This window comes from Acromyrmex echinatior, chromosome 9 (genome assembly GCF_024713525.1).
Source record: "Acromyrmex echinatior isolate Ae372 chromosome 9, ASM2471352v2, whole genome shotgun sequence".
Classification (NCBI taxonomy): Eukaryota; Metazoa; Arthropoda; class Insecta; order Hymenoptera; family Formicidae; genus Acromyrmex; species Acromyrmex echinatior.
The window spans coordinates 7,504,664-7,521,079 of NC_141860.1; the positions used below are offsets into that span (position 1 = coordinate 7,504,664).

The following is a 16,416-nucleotide window of genomic DNA, read 5'->3' on the forward strand; positions in this document are numbered from 1 at the left end:
ATCGGATTTCCAAATTGAAAATTGATGGTCCAAATGCTCCAAACAATTACATCGTAAATGAAACCACAGTGGCCAATAATAATAGTACATTTTGTACTGTTTTCGTGAGTTGTCGATATCAGTAACAATTACTATTTCCCGAGAATATTATTATAAGATTGTAAAATATTGTTATATCTTTTTACTGCGCTTTTGCACTATCGAATAAATATTTTAATATCCTATACACAATATAGATGTTCCGAAAATATGCATTTAATATTTCTTCATTTCTAAATTAAATTAGACAAAATTATGTTATCTATGATAACAGCTTTCTTTCCCATTATGTTAAATAAGATTTAAAAATAAAAAGTATAATATCCTTTCGAGATAACGAACAAAAATTACTATCGCTCGCCACGCTATCAAACGATATTGTTATTAATGTGCACATGCGATGCAAGTACCTGATTTCTCATCCTCGTGCACTGCATATGCGATGATAGTGAAATAAATGTAACGGAGAGTAAACACGGGCGATATGCGTAAAGCCCAGTGATGCAGTTTTTGCAATGAATTAACTGTGTCATCGAAAGACTACAGTATTTTATTAGACCTGAACGTGCGGTATTTTTTATTGAAATCATTTTTGTCTCTATTTTCACTGAGCATTTGTCGAATATCACGAACATATTTTTGTGAAAAAACGATGTTATCTAAATTGGAAGCATTTAAAGTTATAACCATATCTGTGCTAAACAATCAATTATCTGAAAATTCCCTTTTTTTATTCCAATTCCATTAAAAGCTTAAAGTGTAAAAACGATTTAAGAGATATACTAAAATGTATTCGAGATTTATATTTATTCAGAGATACAAGATAAGAATATCAAGTATTTCTCTCGGATCATATATTTATTAATATAATGTATATAATAAAGTGGAAATAAAGCATGAAATGCGTTAAGTGAGAGCTAAAAAAGTTACATAATTTGATTTAATAAAGATAAAGTGATCATTAACTAATTTTTTTCGTATTAAATAATTTAATTTTGTGTTTTAATGCAAGAGAGAATCTAACAAATTAGAATTTATTTAAGATCTATTTAAAATCCAATGAAAATGAAAAAATGTTGGGATTATCTTTTCTAAAAGTTTCTCTCACATGCCGGAAATTTGTATGTGTATTTCTCTCGCCATTAAACGAAAATTATCGGTCAGGAACCAGGGAGAAGACTATGTTGAATCCAATTTGAACCTGCTGTGACACTCTTGTATTTCTGTCAACTGGGTCGAATACCACTAGAGAGAACTAGTTGGTGACTGAAGATTAGTGCAACACCGCCGGATCAAACATCCATTTCCGTTTCTGCCGCCGTAAATCTACATAGCACGGAACCGGAAATGATGAGCCTTGCTTTTGTGATAAAATAATCGCGGAGAAAAAAAACAGAACTACTCTTTTATTGTATTAATAATTTAATTGTTCTCCTAGTAAATCTCATCAAACGATAAGGATTATGATTGCTTCAAAGAGCATTTTATGTGCTGAATTGTAACGGACTTAAAAAGAAAACTGATGTATTAATACAGGTACAAAAGTTTATAATTAATTACATAATATAATGGATATATTAAATCAATATCTTTTCCAATGCTCATTACTATTATTATTATTATTATTTTAATTATATTTTTTACATATTATACATTAAAAAATTTAAATCAAGGAATGCAAGGATAAACATTTAAAAAATTTCATTTCATTTATGAATTAAACGAATTTAAACTAGTGTACGATAAAGTCTATAAAGTTATCTCGTTACTTAATCGACAAATGCAAATTCCTTGCACGAATGAATGCAAATAACGATCAAGAAAAAATTATTTTGAAGCAAGACTGTTTTCTTCGCATCATCATATCTTAATGGTTAAAGCAAATATCAACAGCAATATGCTCGTGAATTAATTCACATGGTAAACGAGTGTATTTGCACAGTGACTGTGTAACATATGATATGTTAACTGCGATAAGAAATATATCTACTACTGTCTTCTACTTTTCACGAGAAATCGAAAATGAGTTGCGTTGTAATATCCAACCATTACTTGTCGGTACATTTTCCTCGCGAATTCCACTGACCATTAGTTCTGTTATCAGTATTTTCTATTTTTAAATAGTTATTTATGTGTCCAAAAGTGACTTCCGTTCATCATTTTAATGTGGATCTGTTTCATAATATTCAATTTAACAAAAGTAATTAAAAGTGCCAAAAAATTCATCTAAAAACTCGCGATTAAATTATATTACGGCAAAATGTTTCTTTCTTCCTTTTCTTTGTAATAAAATTAAATGCAAGCTCAAAGGATTGTGTCGAAAGTGAATAATGAACGATAAAACTTCAAAGAATAAGGGTGCATTTTATAATAATATTTTTGCTTTATCATAATATATGACTGTAGATATATTAATGAAACTTTTTCAATTAATTGCTTTTTCTATTGCATTTTCTACGAAATGAAAACTTATATCTTATCGTGAAATACTCATTTTTCTTCACGAAAATAGAATCGTATGTTCAATAATAGTTATAACAGATGTTTCCAATCTTTTCTAATCATATCTAGAGATCACTGATCCTAGAATAATTGATTATTACTTCCGGATTATTCTTGTCTTTTCCGTTCAGATTAACTTATAGGGGAGAAGGGAAATTTTATATTTGAGAGAGGGAAGAAACCAAATCAATTTATATTTTACAATATCTTTTTGTCAATCCAACAAACAAGAAAGATAAATAATTAAAAAATTCAATCGTATAAGCATACCTCACACTTCCAGATAATGTTCTATGATTGGCCAATGCATACGCCGATTTTATGCACATTCACTAAATATTGGCCTACATCATTCAATATAGACAATTATGTAGGAGAAGTGCAGGCAAAATGGACGCCTTGGGTAAAGTAAATACCTTTTATTTTCGCTTATCTATCTGAGATTGCGCTATGAGTCTCTTGAAGGAATGAGAGACCAGCGACGCTATGAAAGTACGAAACGACATATGATTGCGTTCGTGTATAGAAAATTAAATGTTTTCTTACGATTTTTCGTTAGGTACATAGCTTAATTACAAAGCTACGTACCTAAGTAAAGCATCCTCAGAGGATGATGCATCCTCTTTACTTGATATATGATTACAATGAAAATATTAGAAATACGAAGAGACAGACGATTTTTTGAATGTACGAAAGGCACGTGTTCGTTTATATCTCATTTTTATTATTTTTTGCCACAATGCAGTGCGATGATTTGTTTAGGACTGATCCAGTCATTGCATCAAATGGGCCCATGAAGACTGTACTACATGTAGAGGATTTAGTAGCTACTTTTATGACGATTGCCAAGACTGATTCTAATCTTTTAAATTTCATTTGCATTGCTCGAGTGATCCATTTGCTTTATCCAGGGGGGGTCGGGCAAAGCGGATGGTTTCTCTTTTTTTATGTTTTAACTAAAACTACATATTAATGTTCAAGGTTTTTAATTTTTTTATTTTATTTCAAAATTAAGTCCTTTATGAGATTAAAGTCCTTATAAGAATAAAAATAATTTCTGATCTCAATTTTAATCATTTTTTCTTCTCAGCTTTAACACGTCCGCACTGCCCGGGCTTCTCTTATGTCATATGTGCATATAATATTTGCCAATGTTGGCGAACGTGGCCATATTGTCTGAAAGCGCCTTTAATCTTTTACGTCATTTTATGGTTTAAGGCGCATATATAATAAAAGATGCAAGTGGGAGAGTTCGACACTGTAAGCGTATGCAGGGCGCTTTTTTAGCCTTGTCTAGCTTAAAAGCAGGTGGTGAACACTTGATCTTGTAATGCGAGTTAACATTATAATTTGAATTGGTAAAAATGTCAAATAAGAAATAGTTCGTTCTTCAATTAATATGTAGGGGAGGGAGACCGGGGACAAAAAAAGCACAGGACAATAGTAACATCAACGTTAATATTTCTTAAATTATAATAGATATGTGTACTATGCGGCTATATAATAAAATTCTATAGACAAATCGTATTGAATCGTTACATACTGCTCACGGAACGCGACTTCGTTGTGCACCAGTGCAAGAGCAGAAATTACTTTTTTCATGCATCAAGTAAGTTTTATTGCGTACACAAAATCAAAAATATTTTTTTTTCTTTATAATGAAGATATAATGTATTATCATAATACGTTTTAATGATTATTTGCGTTGATGATTTGTACATTTGAATTGATTTTTATCTAGATTTTTATTTGAAAAATTTACTATAAATCATAAAATATCATTAGGGAACAATAGTAACATCAATGTCTGGAAGTTGTAACATTACAATTATCCCTAAACTTATTTGATTTGATTTTAATATTATTTTGTACAATGTTATTTGTAATTTCTTCAATATAATAGAATCCCATTTATAAGAAAAGACAAGACAGATAAGAGAAGAACTAAAAGAAGTATCTTTATACAAACAGACATTTAAAGAAGTTATAAAGAACCAGTTATTTATTGCAGCCGCAAAAAAGAGTATGATTTATGTAGTTGTGTTATGTATCTCTGGCAAATGTGGTACAATTATCCTCCTCTATTATAATCGTTACTATCGTCCTTGGAAGTTGAGACGGTTGTAACAAAATTCCTTATAGTAATCTTTAAACAAACATAACTTCTTTTCTAGTTACAAAAAATAATTAAACCTAAGAAAATTTTATAGTTAAATAAATTTTATATTTAAAGATACCACTAAACTATACACTGGGCATCGAGGAAAATTCGTGGCCACAATTGATCAGCCGTCATTTTAGTTTTAGGAACGATATCTGAGCGAATCAGAATCGCGCGCGCGCTGCGGTTGATGTATCAATCGATGTACTATCGATGTATGGAAATCTATATAGACGTGAATGGTATGTAAACAAAAATAATGTCACTCAATTTTATTAGTACATTCAATAAAATAACATTAATAACATTTTTCATATCCTACATCGTTAACACAAAAATTGATACATTTAATACAAAAATTCTCACCTATAAAATGAAGTGCCCTTTTTACTTTTTTACCCACACCCAGACACAGCACTTCATGTTGATGCTTTGTACATTTTACAGTCACGCGATTTTATAATCTTTCAAATATAATCTCACACACATACACGATGATCTTGCTGACATATGCGTCTCATTAAAGAACATTAAACGTAAGTGCGCATGAGCACCTGAAAGTTTCTGATTCTTATATTAACTAAGTTAAAATGGCGCTGATCAATTGGTGCCACGATTTTCTATTCGCTTCACAGCGGAGATGTGAATTTCAGTATATATATAATTCTGTGTGTGTGTGTGTGTGTGTGTGTGTGTGTGTGTATGTATGTGTATGAAAGATATATTTTTTAAATGTAAGTATTATATTTTAACTGTTATAACACTTCAAAGTCAAAATATTACTTTTATCCCCGATTTTCCCTAATACCTGTAATATTCATTTGCGAAAAATAATTTAATAAAACGCCGTTAATCGATTTATCCTTGTTGTGGCGATTTTGAGTTAGCAAGTATTATGAAATAAATAATAAAACAATTTAAGTTGTGTAAATAATGATAATTAATACTATTAATTAAATAAAATAATTTTTTCAAATATAATTTTAAAATAAATAAATGTTTTATCATACTTTTCATGCATATATTTTAACTAATTTTTTCTAAATAAAAATATAAAAATAAGTATAAATAAAAAAATTTAGATTATTCAAATGTCTATATTTATAAATATTTTAAAATAAAGATTTTAATATAAAAAAATTAAATGTAAAAAATAATATTTAATCTAAATTACAAATTGATAGATTCTCAACGCGTGATTCATTAATAAGAAACAGCTGATTGTGAGGCATACCCGTAACAATTGGATCGTTTAACCCGTTTTTATTGGCGGGTTACGCGAGCGAGAAGCTCGCCAGAAAACGTGATCGCATTTTATACTCCGACCTCATGCATGAACTCGTATTCCGGCACCGCAAATTGCATCAATAAAAAAAATGAATCTCTGAATGAACGCATCCTCGCAAAGTACGTCTGTTTTTATATTCAAAGTGAACAAACGGCCGGATACTTGACGCAGTTCCGTTCCAATTGAGCAACGAAGATTTGTCGAAGAACGAGATCGCCACCTGAATCGACTAGGACTTCTATTTTTGTCGTGAGAGAAGCAAAACTAACTCCATCACGTCGAGTGCAATCGACTCTTCAGCTTGTCGCGTCGGATATGATCGCGAGTGACCGAAATGCTGACAAGATCGAGATCACAACGACCGGTGAGATGCCCTTCTTGCATAATATCCGGTAGTGTTAATCCAATATGTTTCGAAGTCAAAGTAATTTTCCGTATAGTGAGTTAACGAAGTGATGCACATACAGGAACATATGAGAATCGTCCTACGAGTTTCTATCCAGATTACCGAACAGTGAGATATTATGAGAAAATATAATTTTACTTATTAGTCTCCTAACAGAACTATTTCTATGTATAAATGTAAATTTCTGTACGTGTACAGATTTATGTTCGTTTGTGATTAACACGTCGTAGAAACGATATGCAAATATAGTTACCATAAATTGTACGTATAATGTATTATGCATGAATTTTGAATGAGTTTCATACATTATAAGTACAGAGTTTGTTTAATATTTATTTTTTATCTTATTAGATAAATCACGTTCTCGCTGACAATTCTATATAGCAAACATGTAATTTTCAAAGAAACTGTTGAATAGTATTCTTTTCTTTCTTATTTCCTTGTATTGTCTATAATCAGATGGCTCTTTCTGCACGTAAATATCTCTTTTTTCATACGTTTTAATTGCATCATTTGTTATATAACTCACAATGTAGAATCCTCGTGATCGTTTCGTAAAGTTACTCGATGGCTTTTCATTTTTCAGATAGCGTTAACGAACCCGCCGATTTCGACACAGCCATATCCACAACCGGTAAGATCTCTTAATGTCATTACAAATACATAACAATTTTTATTATTTTATTTTATTTCCTTATCTTAGGTTATGGATTATTTAATGTGCTGCTGCTACTGGCGGTGTTGCCAATTGCGTGGACCGCCGTTTTTGATACTACTACTGGCGGATTCATCTTGGCATCAGCCGAGTACGATTTCGAGCTTACGTTTTTTCGCAAAGGCATGTTCGTTGCGTTTCCTTACATAGGTATGGAATTTAAATCGAGTTTAATTGAAATAATCGTAGTAACATAAATTTAATAATGATAATCTATAGAATCATAATTAAAAAAAAAAAATTATTGTACAAAAAAATATTATAGTACTTTAACATTAAAAAATTTAATCTTTTTTAAAATTCTTTTAAACAGTTAAGTATTAATATTATTGATAAATGTTTACCTTTACAAAGTTAGCTCCAAATAACTTATGACTGATCTTGATATTGACTTTAATTCTCAAGAAAAACGTTGACCTCTCCCGTTGCTTGTTGTTTATTAAGAAGTTATTAAAGCAAATAAAAGTTAATAATAGATATGTTTAATTCTTCTAATTTCTCTAATTAAAATTTTATTAAATATCATATTATTCGCATATTTAAACGTGAAACCATCTAATTATAGACCTTGTTTTGCATTCTATAAACAAGGAGTGATGTGGAATGCAGTCACTCACTTCGCATAAAAAATTGAAAGCTGTGAAACCGTACAATTTTAGACCTCGTCTAAAGTTTCACTGTACGCAGGAAGTGGTGTGGAGTGGACTTCATTTTGCATTGCAAAGCAAACGTATGAGTGGAAGGTTCCACTCATTTGAAAGATATAATCTAACATAAAAACGCAATTTTAAAATTGGATTTGAGTCATATCTTTCGAATGCAGCCCAAAATATTAAAATGTACTTTCCAACGCGAAGCGAAATCCATCTCATATTGTTCGCCCCTTGCCTTCAGTACGAAACAAGATCGATAATTGTACGGCTTCACATGTTTTTAGCTCTCCACTCTAAACGAAGTCCACTCCACACTACCTCTTGTCTACAATGTGAAACGAGGTCTAAAATTTAATGGTCCGTCTCTCCTCCACCCACACATTTATTTAAATATACAAATATGTGAATAATGTGATATCTATATTAGGTAAAATTTGAATTATAGAATTAAATACATTTTTATTATTGTCACCTTTATTTGTTAATAATTTTTCAATAAGCAATGAGCGACGAGAAAGACCAATAACCTCGTTCTCTTTAAAATTAAGATTAATCTCAAGGTCGATCAAAAGTCATTTGGCACTGACTGTGTAAAGGTAAATATTTACCACATAATTATTGGACATCATTGTCATATTATAGATTCTTTATAATAATTAATTCAATTTATTTATAATCTTATACACAGAGAGAATTTTCTTTTAAAATTTAACTTAAAAATATGGTAATTGTGATACAATACAATATTTTAAAGATTTTTATTATGCACTTTAGTAAAATTAATCAAATTTATTTTATATTATAGTTTTATTAATGAATGAGAGAGATTTACATTAAATTAATTCTTTGAAATACAATGTTGTCCCACAACAATTCGTATTTTCAGGGTAAGCTTTAAGAAAAAAATTCTCTCCGTGTACCTGCATTAAAATATTATCTTATAAGATAACGCCTCTTCAATTTATATTAATTATTATAATATATTGATTTTTTGTAGGTATGACAACGACTGCTTTTATATGGGATTATATAACGCCCTACATAAGTATGAAAATATTGTTCATCTTCGCATTATTAGGTGATTCGATTTTGAACATTGTGAGTAGTGGTGTACGGTCGTTCTACATATATCTACTAATCAAATTTATCAGCGGGATCTTGTAAGTACATGATTCTTTTGAGAAAATGATCAAGATTTTTTTTCAGAAAAATCTCTTAAAGTACAAGTGTTTTATGATCGTCTTATTCTAAGAGAAATATTTTAAATTTATTCGTGTTAAATATTTTGGCAAATAGAATTCTTTACGAAATTTCTAATTAACAGAATAATATTTTTAGAATAATATTTCTTGTTATGTTAATCAAATCTGTTCTCCTGAAAATTTCGAGAATTTAATCGTACCTTTTTAATCGTTCAAAGTTTATCGTGCAACTTCCTCCTCTCTCAATCTTACGCCCGATAAGATATAACACGCGCATCTATGATTTATAGCGTAGGCGGCCCGTTGGCGATGGTGATGACGTACTTAATGGAATTCCATTCGGCAAGGTATAAACTCCGTTTCACCACATGGACGGGATTTCTCTTCGCCATAGCGAACATCATACCAGCAGGTAAACACGCGATCGCGCAATATCCTTTAATCGTACTTATCAATTACAATATATTGCTTGCAAAAACAAAAATAAAGGTGCATGTAAAAATATATTAAAAGGTTAATCTGACAATTGTAAGTTGAAAAAAAATGTTTTTAATATAATTATAAAATATATAAAATTTATTTACGTGCGCGCGATGAGCACCTACATAATTGAAATAATTTCCCAACTACAATTATTATCAATATTGCTCTATTTTATACCACTGATCTGTCTAAACGTAACTATAATATTTTGAGAATGATTCATATGAAAAGGATTTAAAAACGAGATCTTGCTGTCGAGATTGCAAAACTAGTTTATTCAAAACTAGATTAGGTGTCACTATCACGATGTCCTGTGTGTAATAACCAGCAAACTTCACCTAACAACATGTACGATGAATCACATTGGCACCAAATAGTTTCAGTGAATACGTAAACTACCGAAATTGTAAAGCTATGAGAAATAAATAAATTATTTTTTACTGAAGAACTAATTTTCTATATGATTAAGACTTCTCGTTATCACTTGTCATAAGGAGACAAAGTGACAGATCGAAAAGTCAAAAGATTGTTCAATTATACTTCCTAGGAGAAGAAAATTAATAAAGACAACATATTATTATAGATTTATTCTGATAATTAAACGTATGACTTCACAGTTATTGCCTTTGCGATATTACCGTTAGACTGGCACATTGATATCCTTGGCCAAGACTACGATGCTTGGCGTATATACCTACTGATCTGTTCGATACCACCCGTCGTCGGCCTCGTGACGGCGACCATGTTGCCGGAAAGCCCTAAGTATCTCATGGCAACTGGCAGGTCAGATGCTGCCTTGAAATTGCTTAGGAGGATGTATTGTATGAACACCCACCAACCTGCGGATACGTTCCCGGTAAGTCAAATAACGTGTGAAACGATGTAATTTTTATTTCTATATTTCTTAGTTTTCTCTACACTTTTATCCTTTTATCCTTTCCAAATTGAGCTATCCATTTCTTAAGCTAAAACACACTAAAACTTAATTTAAAAAGTTTGATCTCGTAGATTTTTCGACTTTTATTTCTTATCTTTGATATTTTTCAAGTAAACATCGCTGCACTTGTTATTGACCGGTTTTTTGGCAGAACACAAAGCAAGATACATTTCCGTTCTAACTCGGGCAACGACAATATTGCATTATTCGGGCGTTATTAACTTTTTACCAGCTTATCGAGCAAAACTCGTTGTTTCGGGCTCTAACAAATGACCGGGAGATATCCTCCGCGACTTCATAGCGCCTCGGCTAGATACAAACGACACATTTTATTTATGGCACGTCCGCAGAGAAGAGAAAAAGAGCGAGAAAGCGAAGTAAAGCGGAAACGGATGTGGAAAAAGGCGCAAATCGTATTTTCCAGGCGAATGAAGGTAGGATCGGTACTGGGCGTTACAACACACACCCCAAACGAATTTAAATTTTGCACTTCTTTTTATCGCGAAACCTTTGGACAATAAATCACCATTTCACAGATCTATTTATTCAGATCTTGATAATGAAAACAATGATAAATTTATACGGTTCATGCTTTATGTATCATACACACTTATACATATATTTCTCCCTATCTTATATTATATGTCTGTGCCTTTCGTATTTCATACCGCTCTTGCCACTGCATTTAGATAGCGGTGCACAAATCGGACGCATAATTCATTCGGTGAGCCGAGAAAAGGGCGCCTTTCATCGTCGCCCTCTTCTCGTTGTAGATAAAAGCGCTGTTCGTTCGGCAAAAGACGCAATTGGCGCGTCCCATGCTTAAGGACAGCCTCGAAAGGATGCGCATCTCGTTGTACAACACGAAGATACTACTGGCGAGTCATCTGCCCGCTTTCTGCTTCGTAAGTTTCCTCCAATTTGGAAGTATGCTCGGGTAAGTTTGGATAAATTCGCGACGCCACTGGACGCTTTTCTTCGACACGATAATATTCGAAAGCAGTGATGAATATTGTTCGATTGCGTAGATTTCACATAATGAGACTGTGGGTGCCGCACCTTTTTATTATTGTCAGCAACTTTGACGAGAAAAATTGGACACCGAAGGAAAGACAGCCAACTTTCTGTGAGCTGCTGGACCCTCACGTGACTATACCGGGCAGACAATATTTAAATTGTTCCAACTTTAAAGACGTATTTTTCAGGGTTGGTAAAGTCGCATAAAACACTAAAAGGCATCTTAATAATCTATAAATTGAAATTCAAATGAATATTAAAATATTAATTTTAGAAGAAAACCGCAATGTTTTTAATTAATAGGTAATTAAACCGATCGTTGATTAACCACAAACTACGAGCCTCATTAATTATTTTCTTCAATAGAATTTATATAATAGCAATTAAAATATCTTAATGCTTTTTAGTGGACCACCTATCCTGTGATTTATCAAAATTCCACCGTTATCGCATTGTCTGCCGTTATATTTTCATTTCTCGCCGGATTCATAATGACTACTAAACTTCGAAAACAGATCATAATGAGTAAGATATATCGTTACATTTATTGTATAAAATTTAAAGCTATCTCATCTAACTTTGTTTAAATAAATCAATATAAATTATTTTATATTACAAGAATAAATACAATAATTACTGCCATAAAAAAAAATGTAACTATTTATAGTCACATAAAAAAATATTCTTTTCCTTTTTTTCCAAGAAAATGATTTTACGCAATTTTCTTTGCGTATTTTTTAGATATACAATATTATATAAAATTATACAATCATTTATATAATTATTTTTATATATTCTTGTTACATGTAGAAGTGGCTAAGAATTCTCTATAGAACAATTATTTCGCGGGAATAATCCATAAATTAACGGATACAGCACCATTGTTGCAGTCATGGCCCTCCTGATATCGGTGGCAAGCAGTTTCGGAATAAATTGGGCGCAGTCTCCACCGTATATGCTGACGCTGGCGGCGGCGGTTATCGTGACGACAAGAATAGCGGGTAATATCGTTACCGCGGTGAATGTCGACGTTATTCCCGTCCCATTAAGGTAATGCCGCGCGAATATATAAGCGTGTCTCTTTGACGCGCGCGACCGTATCTTCCGCACTCTCGCCCGCGCATCCCTGTGTAATTCCTACAGAGGAATTAATTGCACCACGTGGCAGATGACGAACGCGCGAACAGTAGAACTGTTTCAGAACTTATCGAGCGTAATCTTCAATTCGCCACTTATTATCGTCCATGTCCGTAACGCGAGAAACGGAGGTACATCGTCGCAAAAGATAAATATAATCGGTCAATAGAAATTTTAATCTTTTTGTTGCAGAGATACGAGCATCAATATCCTTACGACCATTGGAAATGTTGCCGCTATTGTGGGAAATCTGATTTTCTCCGCGCTTCTGGAGACTGAGTGCCTCATCGCTTTCATAGGAATGGGTTGTTTCTTCTCCGGTACGATTAATGCTACGCTAGTTTAGTGCTAGTTTAATCCTCTCGATATGAACCGTGTCAATGATAAAATATTATATTTTAAGAGTATTTTAAAGATTGATGTCTCAAATTATTGTCTCAAAAACACTTCTTATTTACGAGATAATTTAATTTATAATGATAGATTTAATGTATATCAAATGATGATCAATATATCAAATTATATAAAACTGCCACAAATTTCACAAACTGCTATTATAAACGCTCAAACATATTTTAGATTAAGTGACTTAATTAGATAATTAAAATTAATCCTAACTTTTTGATAAAGTATAATTTAATTTTTTTTCTATCGTATTTTTTTCAGTCTGCCTTTGCATATCTCTATTCTTTCCGCAATCTGTGAAAAAATCGCCAGCGAAACCTACTGAAGTTAGTACAAAGTGAAGAGCGCAAGTCACAAATACTTCGAAATTACATATTCACAGAATTAAAAATTCAATTAAATGTGTAGTTGCTTAAAAAAGCTCTAGGCTGTGATATTTATCTAAAACAATTTAGCGGAAAAAAATTTTTTTTTAAGTATAAAAAATTTAATGTTAAATAAATCTGTCTTTCTTAAAAGTAGATGCAATATAATTTTTTATAATTTCTATTCTATGACTATCCCTTTTTTATTCTTTCCTAATGCTTTTCAGCTGAACAACGCGATATTTTTAATGATTCACAATAAAACAAATACTTCCGACTTTTATGAAAACGCATCGTGTATGCTGTTTAAAAATCTTTCCTGACGGAAAAGTTCCTGACAGTAATTTATCTTCGTAAAAGTTTATAGCATCAAAAACAAGAAACGTAGTTGTGAATATTACTTTTTACGATTATGAAAATATTGTCTAGTGCAGAATAGCGTCATTAATCTTTATAACCATCTTAAATCACTTTCGTTATATGTATGTGATACGCACTACTAATGTACTTCTTAAAACATTATATTCATTGACCTGAAAATAATCTTTAATGCACAATGAAAGTACAATCAAATTATTTATTTATTCCCTCCATGTCATTCTATGTTTCAATATATAATTACATTTTATGGAAAGATCAGGAACGATCTAACATCTCATTTTATTCACATTTTACATCTTTTTATTCACAAATTTTACATATTTGGCTTAAACTGCTTTTAGTTTCATCCACGGGATTTAGAAAATTACATTTAAATTGGAAAGTATTGTATTTTGTGCTTCCAATTTATTTGGAATTACTCACAATTTCAGGTTGTCGCTTAGTAACGAGACTTATGGCAATCTATGTGAATATTGCGTCGTCGCAGATAGCGACGTTGATTACGTGTAAGCTGTGAGATACTACCGCGGACAGTCGCGGTTATCGAAAGTTATCCGACGCGATAGTTAATTAGCTAGTTGTACAGAGAACTGGCCGAGGGGCAAATTCGCCATAAAGTTTACCTTTCCCGAATATGCATGAGGGAACCATATAGCGCATGCTTATTGCCATAGCGGCGGCGAGAGTTACTCCGCTGGAGCTGCACTTCCCGGTTTTGCTCGTAGCATAAACATCCGAACTTGCACGCGGTTTCCTCCGTTTGGCGCAATCGTACGATATATAGGCCAGCCTGCCGCCGCCACCGCGGAATTAACGTAAGCCGTACAGTTATTCGTCACTTAACCCTTTCGGGATAACTCCAGGGATAACGCGGTCCCAAAGAATGTTTAATGCTACCCAGGGATTAAGAGCTTTCCGTACGTTTCTGGCTTACACGTCGAGTGTTGTCTCAAGGACCAAAATTCAAATAATTGTAATATCTCGAAAGAGCAATACGTTATCCGCGAAAATTCAAGTCTTGTAAAGCAGTAAAATTTTATGAAATTATATCTAATAATAATATGAATATTATACTCGTATACGTTATATATAAAATTGGGTAGTAATAATTATAATTATATAAATATACAATTATCAGTTATTTCTGAAAATGTATCATACATTTGACCCATTATTCTGTTTAAAAATAAAATTAATGCGTTATTATCTGATCATACAATACAAAATTGACATAAACGCCAGGATTTCAGGTTATTTGAAAATTCACAAATTTGTCTGGCGGTCTATGCGGTAGACAATAATTTCATGATTTATTTTATGGGATTATATACCGAACGATACGTATGTGAAACGACTCTCATTCCGAACCATTATTTAAACAAGTCCACGCATCATCGATCACTTCAGCAATTTTATCTTCGATTTAATCCCTGTTGCGTTTAATATGAGTTATTCATTTTGAGTCATGTAATAGTCATGATGTCTCATTAATATTTTATCACGATAAATATCGCGGTTGCTTTATTAAATGCGTTAATTAAAGGCAAACATATCGCGAATGAAGATGTTGTAACTGCGATACAAATTGATTAGCCTGTAATGTTATGATTTGAGTAAAATAAATATTTTGTGTTTCGCAAATTAAACGATTCATAGAGTATAATATGGATAAATCATTATGAGTTCGACAATTGTATGTATCGAATTGGTTTTATAAATTCGCTTTATCAATTTTAGATTGAGGTAATTAAAAAAATTTTTTGTACTAATATAGATACTACTTTTTCAATTAAAAGATATAAATAGAAAATAAACTTCAGCATTCGCAATTCAGCTGCATCAATATTAAATATCACGTATACATATCCTGTTTTTACTATTATTTCCATTCTTCTTATTTTTAAATTAAATTGCATCTTGATTTGAATCTTTCTCAAATAATCATACTTTCATTCATAAAATCGCGTGCATCTAAGTATATATGCACAAAAATGTGTAAATGTTCGCAATGTATCTATTATGTTCGGATCGTAGAAAATCTAAATGATTATGCGGATCATTCGAATCATTTCTAGGCAGCAAAGAATGCTTTCTTATCGGATCGATGCTAAAATTATCAGTTCTCGACATATGTATACTCTATGGATGATATAATGAAATACCTCGAGTAGGTATTCCCTATTTTCGAATATTCCATAATAGTTGATACCTTTGTGTTATCGATTGAGTAAAAGTACCGAGCACTGATATCTTATCCACTTGCAGCCATTTTATCGACTGCCATGCATGATATATTCATGTTTACTGACTGTGGATTCTCCCGTTTTCTTGAAAAAGTAGTTTTTATAAAATAATTTGACCCTCAAATGCATATGTAGAATTAATTTTATCTCAGTGAACAATAAATTAAAAAACATTTATAAAATTAGAGATTTTATTTTTAGGAATTTTAGTATAGTATTAAATAATCAAGTTCGTCTAGCGTTATTCTCATAGTACACAAATTGCGTAAAAATAGTGAAGACAATTAAAATATTATAATTATATATTTTTGAAAAATATTCTACTTCTCAATAGCAAGGTTTAATATATCTAATCTAATTAATACAATTCATCACATATGTAAACATTTTCCATTTGCTCCAAAGTGAAATGTACAGTTGCTGTAGTAAAAGTAGGAACATGAGTAAATATTCCTCATGACAAAATATTAGAGCAAAAATAT

At 31.6% G+C, this 16,416-nt stretch overlaps 1 protein-coding gene across 7 annotated transcripts; it reads left to right on the forward strand.

Moving 5' to 3' along the window:
- Nucleotides 1-2,002: 2,002 nt before the first annotated feature.
- LOC105147215 (synaptic vesicle glycoprotein 2C) lies at nt 2,003-13,466 on the forward strand. 7 transcript variants are annotated; one of them, XM_087409489.1, is made up of 14 exons: nt 2,003-2,239; nt 2,825-2,949; nt 6,134-6,354; nt 6,983-7,030; nt 7,100-7,261; nt 8,762-8,924; nt 9,257-9,378; nt 10,067-10,305; nt 11,160-11,323; nt 11,415-11,592; nt 11,811-11,928; nt 12,294-12,453; nt 12,733-12,860; nt 13,207-13,466. In XM_087409489.1, the coding sequence occupies exons 3-14, from the start codon at nt 6,306-6,308 to the stop codon at nt 13,284-13,286; spliced, it is 1,611 nt and encodes a 536-aa protein (XP_087265615.1). In that variant the 5' UTR covers nt 2,003-2,239; nt 2,825-2,949; nt 6,134-6,305; the 3' UTR covers nt 13,287-13,466. The 7 variants fall into 7 exon arrangements, 6 of the variants coding, with proteins under 6 accessions (XP_087265615.1, XP_087265616.1, XP_087265617.1 ...); XM_087409490.1 differs by having other exon boundaries at nt 2,825-2,944; XM_087409491.1 differs by lacking the exons at nt 2,003-2,239; nt 2,825-2,949 and adding an exon at nt 4,201-5,436.
- The last annotated feature ends 2,950 nt before the right edge of the window (nt 13,467-16,416 follow it).